Raw genomic sequence first — 11985 nt, forward strand, 5'->3', positions numbered from 1 at the left:
AACCGGAACAATTTATCAAGATGAAGTCTCAATCCTGAATATCCATGCCTCTAATTCAAGAGCACCCACATATGTAAAAGAAACATTACTGAAACTTGAACTGCACTCAAACCCAACACACTAATAATAGGAGATTTCAACACTTCTCTCTCAACAATGGGTAGGTCAAACAGACAGAAACTTAACAGAGAAATAAGAAAACTAACAAATGTAATGATTCAAATGGACTTAACAAACATCTACAGAACATTCCCCCCAAACACAAAAGAATAAACCTCCTTCTCAGCACCTCATGGAACCTTCCCTAAAATTGATCATACTCTTGGTAACAAAGCAAGCACCCACAGATACAAAAATTTGAAGTAATCCACTGTGTATTATCAGATCACCATTCTACTAAGTTAGAATTCAACAACAATACTACTCTCAGAAAGCCTACAAACTCATGAAAACTGAACAGTCAACTACTGAACCACACCTGGGTCAAGGAAGAAATAAAGAAAGAAATTAAAGTCTTCCTTGAATTCAATGAAAATGAAGGCACAACATATCCAAACCTATGGGACACTATGAAAGCAGTGCTAAGAGGAAAGTTCATAAGCACATAAGAAAAATGGAGAAAACTCATATCAATGACCTAACAACATGCCTGAAAACTCTAGATAAAAAAAGAAGCTAACTCACCCAGAAGGAGAAGAAGACAGGACATAATCAAGTTGAGGGCTGAAATCAACAAAATAGAAACACAGAAAACAATCCAAAGAATCAATGAAGCAAAGAGCTGGTTCTTTGGGAAAATCAACAAGATTGAAAAATCCTTATCCAAACTAATCAAAAGGCAGAGAGAAAACATCCAAATTAATAAGATCAGAAATGAAAAGGGAGACATAACAACGGACACTGAATAAATTCAGAGAATCATTAGGTCCTACTACAAAAATGTGTACTCCACAAAACTGGAAAATGTAAAGGAAATGGACAATTTTAAAGATAGATACCATCTACCAAAATTAAATCAAGACCAGATGAGCAATTTAAATAGACCTATAAGCTGTGAGGAGATAGAAGCTGCCATCACAACCCCCCCCCCCCAAAAGCCTACGGCTGGATGGTTTTAGTTCTGAAATATACCAGAACTTTCAAGAAGATCTAACACCTATACTCCTCAAGGTATTCCACATAATAGAAACAGAAGGCTCACTGCCAAACTCTTTTTATGAAGCTACAGTTACCATGATACCAAAACTGCACATAGACTCAACCAAGAAAGAGAATTACAGACCAATCTCACTCATGAACATGGATGCAAAAATTCTCAATAAAATTTTGGCAAACTGAATCCAAGAACACATGAAAAAAATGATCCATTATGATCAAGTAGGCTTCATCCCAGAGATTCAGGGCTGGTTCAACATATGAAAATCAATCAATGTACTGCACCATATAAATAAACTGAAAGAAAAAAAACCATATGATCATTTCATTGGATGCAGAAAAAGCATTTGACAAAATTCAACATCCCTTTATGATAAATGTCTTAAAGATAGTAGGGACACAAGGATCGTATCTAAATATAATAAAAGCAATATAAAGCAATCTGACAGCTAATAACATTAAGTGGAGAGAAATTCAAAGCTATTCCACTAAAATCAGGAACACAACAAGGCTGTCCACTCTCTCCATACCTCTTCAATATAGTTCTTGAAGTTTTAGCAATAGCGATAAGACAATATGAAGAGATCAAGAGAATTCAAATTGGAAAGGAAGAAGTTAAACTTTTGTTATTTGTAGATGATATGATAGTGTATATAAGTGACCCCAAAAACTCTACCAGAGAACTCCTACAGCTGATAAATACCTTCAGTGAAGTGGCACGATACAAGATCAACTCAAAAATATCAATAGCCCTCCTATCCACAAAGGATAAAAAGCTGAGAGGAAGATCAGAGAAACATCACTTTTCACAATAACCACAAATCACATAAAATATCTTGGGGTAACACTAACAAAGGACATGAATGACCTATTTGACAAGAACTCTATGGCTTTGAAGAAAAAAAATTCAAGACGATACCAGAAAATGGAAAGATCTCCCATGCACTTAGATAGGAATGGCAATCTTACCAAAGACAATCTATAGATTCGATGCAATCCCCATCAAAATCACAGCACAATTCTTCACAGACTTTGAAAGAACGATACTCAACTTCATATGGAAAATCAAGAAACCCAGAATAGCAAAAACAATCCTGTACAATAAAGGAACTGCCAGAGGCATTACCATCCCTGAAATCAAGCTCTATTACAGAGCTACAGTAATGAAAACAGCTTGGTATTGACATAAAAACAGAGATGTTGACCAATGGAATTGAATTGAAGACCAGGATATTGATTCACACACCAATGAACATGTGATTTTTGACAAAGAAGCAAAAAAGATACAATGGAAAAATGAGGGCATCTTCAGTAAATGGTTCTGGCATAACTGGATGTCAACCTGTAGAAGAATGAAAATAGATCCATATCTGTCACCATGCACAAAACTCAAGTCCAAACTGATTAAAGACCTCAATATAAATCTGACCACACTGAACCTGATAGAGGAGAAAGTGGGAAGTAACCTTCAGTGCATGGGCACAGGAGACCACTTCCTAAATATAACCCCAGGAGCACAGACAATAAGAGCATCAATAAATAAATGGAGCCTCCTGAAACTGAGAAGCTTCTGTAAAGCAAAGTCAATAAGACAAAAAGGCAACCTACTGAATGAGAAAAAATCTTCACCAATCCTACATCAGACAAAGGACTGATCCCCAAAATACATAAAGAACTCAAGAAATTGGACATTAAAATTCTAAATAACCCAATGAAAAAGTGGTGTGCTAAACTAAACAGAGAACTGTCCTCAGAAGAATTTCAAATGGAGTGAGTGCCAGACCAGCCTCCAGCCTGACTACCTGGAAAGGGGAGCTCAGGCGCCCCTCCCCCTATTCCCCTAAAGTTTCTGGCCATTCAGTGGGGGCTTCCCCGTGGGTGCTGCATTACTCCCTATCCCATCCCAGCTTCCCCCCCAAACACCCCTCTCCATTTGCGGGGTCATAGGATTCTCCAGCTCAGCCTGCTTCGGGGCTGAGGGTCTGGGGTTAAAATGGTGAGGGAAATGCTGCAGGACTTTCTTTGTCCCACTGAGCCCGCAACCAGCAAGGGCGTCCTTTTGTCTGTGAGGTTCCTGGCCAGCAAGTTGTCTGGATCCTGTACCAGAAGATCCGTCCTTCTGTCCTTCCGGAGGGGTGAGTGAGTGCCCGACCAGCGGCTGGCCTGACACCCGGAAAGGGGAGCTTCCCATTCTCCTAAACTTTCTGGCCATTCAGAAAATTCCTCTCTAATATCTTGCAATGACTGTTAACATAGCAAAGGATAGACTGTCATAATAAACACTTTTCAGACACTGAAGAAATAAAAAGCTGCCAGAGGGTGGTAAAATTTTTCATGATCATAGATTCATAAGATTAATATTATGAAATAATCATCCTACTGAAATCAATCTAAAGGATAAATGGAATCCACTTTAAAATTCCAAAAAATTCTTTGCACAAACTAAGAAAATTTAATTTCATATGGAGACATACACACACATGCTCACACACCCCCACACTCAAACACTTCACACAAACAGACACACAAATCTCAGAATTGTTAAAACAGTCACAAATAATAAAAGAACTGCTAAATGTATCTCTATCCACAATTTTAAGTTATATTACAGAGATGTGGTAATAAAAGCAGTATGGTATTGCCATGAAACCAGGTGAGTTGATTAATGGACTATAACTGAACACTGAGACAACTGCACACACCTATAAACACTTGACTTTTGATAAGGAAGTAAAATATACATATTTGAGAAAAATATCATCTTCAGCAAAGAATGCTCATCGAACCAGATCACTGCATATAAATGAATGAAAATAGATTAATATTTATTACTCTGTACAAGACTCAATACATAGGGACCATAGTTTTCATCCAAACCATATACAATCAATCTGGTGGAAGAGAAATTACAGAATAGTCTTTACCTCATTGGCACAGGGAAGGGCTTTTTTGAACAAGACACTGATAAAAGGACATAAAGCAAAGAAACAATGTGACCTCATGAATTTGAAAAAACTTCTGTACAGAAAGTCACAGCATAATTTAAATAAAGTAGCAGACTCTCAGTTGAGAAAAAATTTTTAGCACATATACATCTCATAAAGGGCTACTATCTATAATATATAAAAATAAACTAATTGTCAAGGAAAGAAATAACCCAGTTGAAAGTTAGGTTCAGAAATGAGCAGAGGGATTTTAGAAGAATATTTGACTGAAATATACAGAAAGAAATCTCCAACATCTTTAGTTAACTTAGCCACCTGGGAAATGGAAGTTAAAACTACTTTGAGATTTCACATTCTCTAGTCAGAACAGTCAAGATCAATAAAACATGTTGGTGAGAATGCAGGGAAATAGGGAACATGAAATTATTGCTAGTGGGAGTGCAAACTGGTGCTGCCATTGTGGAAATCAGGGTGGAGTTTCCTCTGGAAGCGAGATCAAGATATACCACTCTTGGGCATATTCCTAAAGGACTCAAAATCCTAATGCATAGATAGTTGCTCATCATGTTCATTGCTGGTCTATTCACAATATCTAGGAATTGGAAACAACCTAGATGCCCAATGACTGATGAACGGATAATAAAAACATGGTATGCATATGCAACAGAATATCATTCATATGTTTAGAAAAATGATATTATGAAAATTATAGGTAAATGATAGATTTAGAAAATAATTCTCCAGCTGAGGTAATCTGATCTCCCAAAACAAACATGTCACATCTTTACTTTATGTAGACGTTAGATTTGAAGCTTTCATTAGGTATGATACAATCAGAATAACCACAAAGTTAGGGGCCTAATAAGTTGCTGGAGGGTGGGAGAGAATCTTCTAAGAAGGTGAAATAGAATATGATGTTATGAAAAAAATAAAAGGAAACAAGGGAAGGATTATGGTGGTTTGATCTTTAAAAATTATACACCTAATAGTTTAGTATATAAACATATAAAGAAGTACTAAAACCTGGACATCAAGGAAAGAAAAAAACCATTTAAAAATGAAGTGGAGAACTAAACAGAGAATTCTCAAAAGATGAAACAGAAATGGCTGAGAAATTTAAAAAATGTTTTACATATTTAGTCATCAGGAAAACAAAAATCAGAATGCTTTGAGATTTCATTTTATATGATTTAGAACAGCCAAGATCAACAAAATATTTAAAAAATATTATATATTTTTATCTATTTTTGTGTACATGTATGAATGCATGAAACATATGTGTTTGGTACATGCACAATCATAATGTGTATGTGAATCTTAGAGAATATCTTGCAGAAGTCATTCCTTTCTTTTTACCTTGTGGTCAGGGTTTTAAGTGAGGTCCTAGACTTGGAGATAAGTGGGTTTGCATAGAGAGCTATTTATTGGTCCAGATACTATTCTATGCATGTGAGGAAACTGAAAACAATGTCTACATTAATATTTCTAAATTTTTACATTTTCTGAGATTATACAAGAATAAAATGTGCTGATTTGGAATTTCTTTTCTTTGCACTATGCTCTGCAAAATCTGAACAATAAAAATGTTATTAAAAAAGTAAAACCTTGTATTATTATTATTGTTGACACAAGGAAAATCCAGAATTCAGACAAATTAAAACATATGTTCAATTTGTTGAAGTATGATGTCAGAAAAGTATAGTAACAGAAGTCTCAGATATTTACTTTAGAAAAATATAGTCATCTTGACTAATTCTATATTTGCAAACCATAAACAAAAGATACATTATGCAAGTGAAATGATCGAAGTTAAAAGATTTCTAATGGCAACTTTCATGTCTTTGTTCCTTAAACTGTAGATAAAGGGGTTTATCATTTGAGGAAACACAGAATACATCACTGAAGCCACTGCAGATTTTCTTGGTAAGGCACTCGTTGTAGAGCTGATACATACCATAGAACCAGCCCCATAAAATAAGGAAACCACTGACAAGTGAGTCCCACAGGTAGAAAAGGCTTTGCACTTTCCCTCCAGTGATGCTATTCTCAAGACTGTAGACACAATGTGATAATAAGAATAAATGATTCCACAAAGAGGAACACCACCAAATATACAAATTGCAACCAAGAGCATGATGTGATCAATGAGGGTGTCAGAACAGGACAGCTTGATGACCTGAACAAGTTCACAGAAGAAGTGGGGGATTTCCAGATTCGTGCAGAAGGACAGCCTCTGCACCATCAAAGTGTGCATCAAGGCACCAATAATACTAATGAACAGAGAAATCAGTGAGAGCAGAACACATAAGCTAGGTTTCATAATAATATTATACCTCAAGGGATGACAAATAGCTACATAGCGGTCATAGGCCATTGCCGCAAGGAGAAAATTCTCAAAGTATGTAAAAACAAGTGCAAAGAAGAGCTGTGTGAGGCAGGCTGTGTAGGTGATGCTCTGGTCATTTGCTTGGATGTTCACCAGCATCTTGATGACTGTGACTGTGCTGCAACAGATGTCATTAAAGGACAAGTTAGAGAGGAAGAAGTACATGGGTGTATGGAGGTGGGACTCGAAGCTTATAACTAAAATTATGAGCAGGTTTCCCAGGATGGTGACCAAGATTATGAACAAGAAGAGGCTGAAGATGAGCGACTGGAGTTCGGGGTCATCTGTAAATCCCAGAAGAAGGAATTGTAACACAAATGTTAGGTTTTTGGGCTCCATGTTGCTTGTCAAACTTTGAGGAAAAATGGGACAAATTAAATTCTAATTAATTAATTTTTAATAAGGAAAAACAATATTACAGTGTACCTGAAGAAAAATAAAAATTGTGTCAATCACCATTCTCTTCCTGAATGTCAGTTGTTGATGAGAATGAATAGTTAGCATTTTAACAGATATCTTAACAAATGTTTTATATTTCATTTTTGTTGATTAAATTTTTTCTTTGACAACTTTATTCATCTATATAATGTATTCTGGTTACTTTTACCCCACTATACCTCCCTCCTATCCTGTCACACACTGACTCATTCCACTCTGTCCCTGTTCCATGTTCATGTCTTTTTGTTTGTTTGTTTGTTTGATGAGCCACCGAGTTTAACCAAAGCCATCTGTGTGCCCTCGGTTTGTAAACCCAGTGAGTTCACCAGTTGGGCTACAGATGAAATTGGGTCTTGGCTATAAAATTTCAATGTCCACCCTACAGACTCACTTGATTCACTACCTAAAGGTTTCACAATCCTCCTAAACACTGCTATCACAGGAAATCAAGTTTAAAATTTTTGAGCATATGGGAGGCATTCCATCTGCATGGTATGGCGCATTTATTAAAATCAGAGGAAAGTCTCAGGTGTGTGTGTTTTGCTTCTAAATCCTTGAGATAAATTCTCTTCTGTTTTTATGATACAGCACTACAAGATATCTGGACCATGACTTTATGGGAGCATTTCATGTTCTACCTTCTGTCTCCTATTTTCTGTCCTAGGATTATACATGTTTGCACTTCTTTTTCCAGCTTTTATACTGGGTTTGATATTATCCCACCTATGTTCTAAATGCTTTTGACCCTGTTCTATGCATAGGACTTCTCTGTGATTCTAGTTTAAAATATTTTTCACAGCTAGATACAAAATCGACAGTTAGAAGATCACAACTATGGCTTTCTAACTTTTCAGTTTTCTGCCCAGATCCCCCATATGTCTTCACAAAGGTAAGTACAGGCCATACAGAGTAAGAACACTGTAATCTTTTTGAAAGTGTCATGTTTACCCCATATTTTACTTGTTACTTGATTTATGCTCAGTATTTCAAACTATGATCATACAATGGCAAAACCAATTATGAAGAATCTGGCCAACAGTTCATGTTCCAATACAGCATAATATATGATCTTACAAGGATATAAAATTATCACAGTGACAGAAGTCGGAAAGGCCACATGTATATACACAAAGAACATACCCATACCCATCTATACCCGAATGACAAACTATTCTGGGCGTAGATTTGGCTGATTCTGTTGATGAACATATCCAACATTTCAGAAATTTTGGAAAAAAATTATGACTAACTTACCCAATATGTGATACTTTACTATAGAAAGTTTTGAAAGCTAGCATACTAAGTAGCCCAAACTTTTGCTTTTATTATCAAAGATATTAACAATAAAAATTATTTAGGACAGCTATCATATTTGAGAAGGAACATATTTCTTTTTTGTCAGAAAATGGCCTGGATTCTTTGAAGACAGGTAATATATATCTAGTAGAATGGAAGAAAGGTGAATATTTGTCACATTAAAAAATGACACTGTATCAATAAAATGTCAGGATCCTCACAGTAGACCTGCCTCTCAAAGTCTTTCACATACTATTTCTTCACTGATTCCCTGAGATAGATTTGGTATAAAAGACCTGATCGTATGTCAAATCATTAAATATGGCACTCTGCATTACTTGGATGGCTTCATGAAGAATGATCTTCAGCATCCCACACAATAGGAAAAACAAACAGCACTTATATCTTGCTCACACAGGAAAGAATCAGGGGCTCCTGGAAGAAATAAAATCTGTAGAGGAAAGTGAGACTATTCTTCTTTGACTTTGCAGAACTTTTAAGGGGAAATTTCACTGACTGATACCTATAGTCTCAAGATCCATGACAGTTTAATAGCCAAAGCTTTTTAATAGGCAGTAAATAATAATTTCAGTAAGATCCCAAGAGTGTAGGTCCTTAAAGACCAACTTTGTAGATGGAAGAAATTCCGTGTACCTGGTATCCTGACCCATGAGGCCTTATTTACCTTCATTATATTTTCTGTCACTTTGATTTCATAGACCTGACAAACATAAAAAACTAAAATTTTAGTTAATTCAAACACCCTATTTGAGACCTATTTGAATTTCATATTTGAATCTATATTTTAATGTGATGCTTATGTCACTTTCACGTCCGTCTCACTAAGATTGCAGAGCAGTGTTCTACTTTGATCAGTTTGTACGATATTTTATGTATATTTTTAGGACCGACTAAACCTTGTGATGTTGCCTGGCTAAGACTGTTTCCCCTGCTTCAACATTCTTCTAGTTGCATATAGATTTTAGTCTATGCTAGAAGCTCTGCATTGTTTGAGAGAGCCAAAGAATATATGGGAGGAATAAAAGGGAAGAAAGAGAAGAGGAGGAATTATATATTATAATTTCAAAAATATAAAATGTATGCCTCTTTTGGATAAACCACAGAATGCATTATTGCAGTGTTTCTGTTTTGGTTGGCAAATGAAAAACTAACAGCAGATAACTTTGTAGGAGGAATCTGAAGCTGACACATTGATGATGGGCAAGGGAATGCATCTTAACCAACTACTCAGTTATACTTATTTCTTAGATTATATTTAGACTGCAACCTCATTGTAGGACCCAGAAGATGACTTAGGGGTTACTGGGGCTCTTTGTAACTCCACTCTTTCCATTATGAATTTATTGAAGAAATATTCTTTTTCTTCTTCAATTATTAACTTGTCTCTTTTAACTGAATTATTATAGACATGAGGCGGAACTTGTCTTATTGGTGCAGAGGCTGTTACCACAAATCTGATAAGATAAACTAAATAAACTGAAAAAAATGTCTATTAAAGACACTGGACCTACTATTCAGCAATAGGAAGGACATCCTTATGTGGAAATCATTTTAGCTTATATATACCAAATAACTAGACAATTAAGTTTTTACTCAGTTTGATCTTTCTGGCCATCAACACCACTAACACATTGCATATCAATTCTGAAAATCTTAAATTGCTAAAGTCTTAATTTTTTTCTGGAGATACCAATCCCCAGAATGCCATGTTTCATGTACACCCTGGCCCTGCTGATGATCAAGGCAGGAGGTTGTTGGATGTATTAATATTTGTTTAACTTAAGTTTCTTGTCAGTTTTACAGCCAAGACATTAAAATATACACATGACAGCATGCTAATGCTGAACTGACAGTACAAAGGAAGAAAGTGACATTATACAAAAGATTTTCTAGGTAAACATTAATTTTTTTTCCATGGAGGATAGCTAACTACTAAGGGATTATTGGCATTAGGTGCTGTGCAGATAACAAAACCAACAGACAGTTTCAACGGGTTAAAGAAGGATTATCATTATTTAGGTCATATAGGTTGTTTTGATGATTAACATAATGGACTTCCATCTGAAAATAGAGGACACACTGTCTGGATGAGTTTCTATATCATTCTAAATTGAAGTATCAGTTGCTGTGACCTGTGTTATTGTTCTAATATTCAACATTCTCCTCTATTCTAGAGTAAATGACAACATGACATTTGATGTGGGAAATCCTTCTGTATATGTGCTGCTTTTATTGGTTAATAAATAAAGAAACCACTTTGGCCTGTGATAGGGCAGAGTAGACCTAGGTGAGAAAACTAAACTAAATGCTGGGAGAAAGAAGGTGGAGTCAGGAAAAGCCATGTCACTGCCTGGGACATACACATTGGAACCTTGCCAGTAAGACACAGCCACGTGGCAATACAAAGATGAAAAGAAATAGGTTAATTTAAGATATATGAGCTATCTAGCATTATACTTAAGTTATTGGCCAAACAGTAATTTAAATATTATAGTTTCTGTGTGATTATTTCGTGGTCTGGTTGGCTGGGGAATGAATAAGTGGCCTCTCCCAACAGCCATTCCATGGGAGATTCAGGAAACAAGAAAGAAGGAGCTCAAACAGATAAAAAAGTGGTTAAGTATAGTGGGATGATGTCTCAAAAATCAAACATTATCAACCTGTGGGTTGCAACTCCTTTGTGGGCTAGACAACTATTTCACTGACTTAGCATGTAAAAAATCCAGTATATCAGATATTTATATTACTATTCATAACAGTAGCAAAATTACTCTTATGGAGTAGCAATGAAAATAATTTTATGGTTGGAGGTCATCACAACATGAGAAACTGTATTAAACATCACAGAATTAGACTCCATTCTATAGCATGATGCCCCTTACGTGTTCTCTAAGCCAGCCTATATGGAAACAGTTCATTTTTTAATGACTACAGTGTTTCCCAAGAACGGTGAAAGTCCAGATGAAGCACCCAAAACCATACATTTCCCTCTGGTTTAATTTTATAAAGACCTGAAGATGCTTCAGCCTATAGTCACTTCTATGTTTACACCAATGCTGCCTAGAGCCATACAAATTAGAAATGTGATGAACAGCTGTTGAATTTTGGTCCTGTAAGTAACTGTAATAAAATAGCATGTATGTTGTAAATCTGGACTTTCTGGAATATTGATTTCTCTACTTAGTGTGGATTGATATTGTTTTTATGTCCACTTAGAAAAGTCTTAACATGCTATCTTACTGACCTGTGCATATTATTAAACATTATTAGACACACAGGGTATTGTACTTAATAACTTAATGTAAAAACCATTTGAAATTAAATTGCATTTTTATATTTTAAAATTCAATTAATCTCAAGCCACTAGCTCATGCTCTGCTTCTGTAAATTGAGAAAAAATTATCTTCATTTCTAAACCAACTTATCGAATATCAGGAACCTGAACATAAAATCCAAATAAGGTAACAAAGTAAAGATAAAAATAAATAATACTTTGATTTTTTTCTGCTTTTTTAGGAGGAAATGTTCGAGGATGCAGATTGAAGCAGTGCCTACCCAATCAATTCCTCATCTGTTTCTGTTCAGAACAGGGCAAGCTTCCCATGGGTACCAAAAAAGCATGTCATAGCACCTAACAGTAGGACTCATATCCTCCCCTTGTTGTAAATCTGAGCAAGGTAACCCAGTAGGAGGAATAGGTTCCCAAAGGTCAGTCAAAACATTAGGGACAGCACCTGCTCTGTC

At 35.7% G+C, this 11985-nt stretch overlaps 1 protein-coding gene across 1 annotated transcript; it reads right to left on the reverse strand.

The window, feature by feature from the left end:
- Window positions 1–5886: 5886 nt before the first annotated feature.
- Window positions 5887–6825, reverse strand: LOC142846353 (olfactory receptor 7G2-like). Its single transcript, XM_075966759.1, has one exon. The coding sequence runs from the start codon at window positions 6823–6825 to the stop codon at window positions 5887–5889; it is 939 nt and encodes a 312-aa protein (XP_075822874.1).
- Window positions 6826–11985: the final 5160 nt, after the last annotated feature.

Source organism: Microtus pennsylvanicus, chromosome 3 (genome assembly GCF_037038515.1).
Source record: "Microtus pennsylvanicus isolate mMicPen1 chromosome 3, mMicPen1.hap1, whole genome shotgun sequence".
NCBI classification, from domain to species: Eukaryota; Metazoa; Chordata; class Mammalia; order Rodentia; family Cricetidae; genus Microtus; species Microtus pennsylvanicus.

Coding starts and splice junctions, on each gene's coding strand:
- LOC142846353 (XM_075966759.1), bottom strand. CDS start 6,825: ATGGAGCCCAAAAACCTAACATTTGTGTTACAATTCCTTCTTCTGGGA.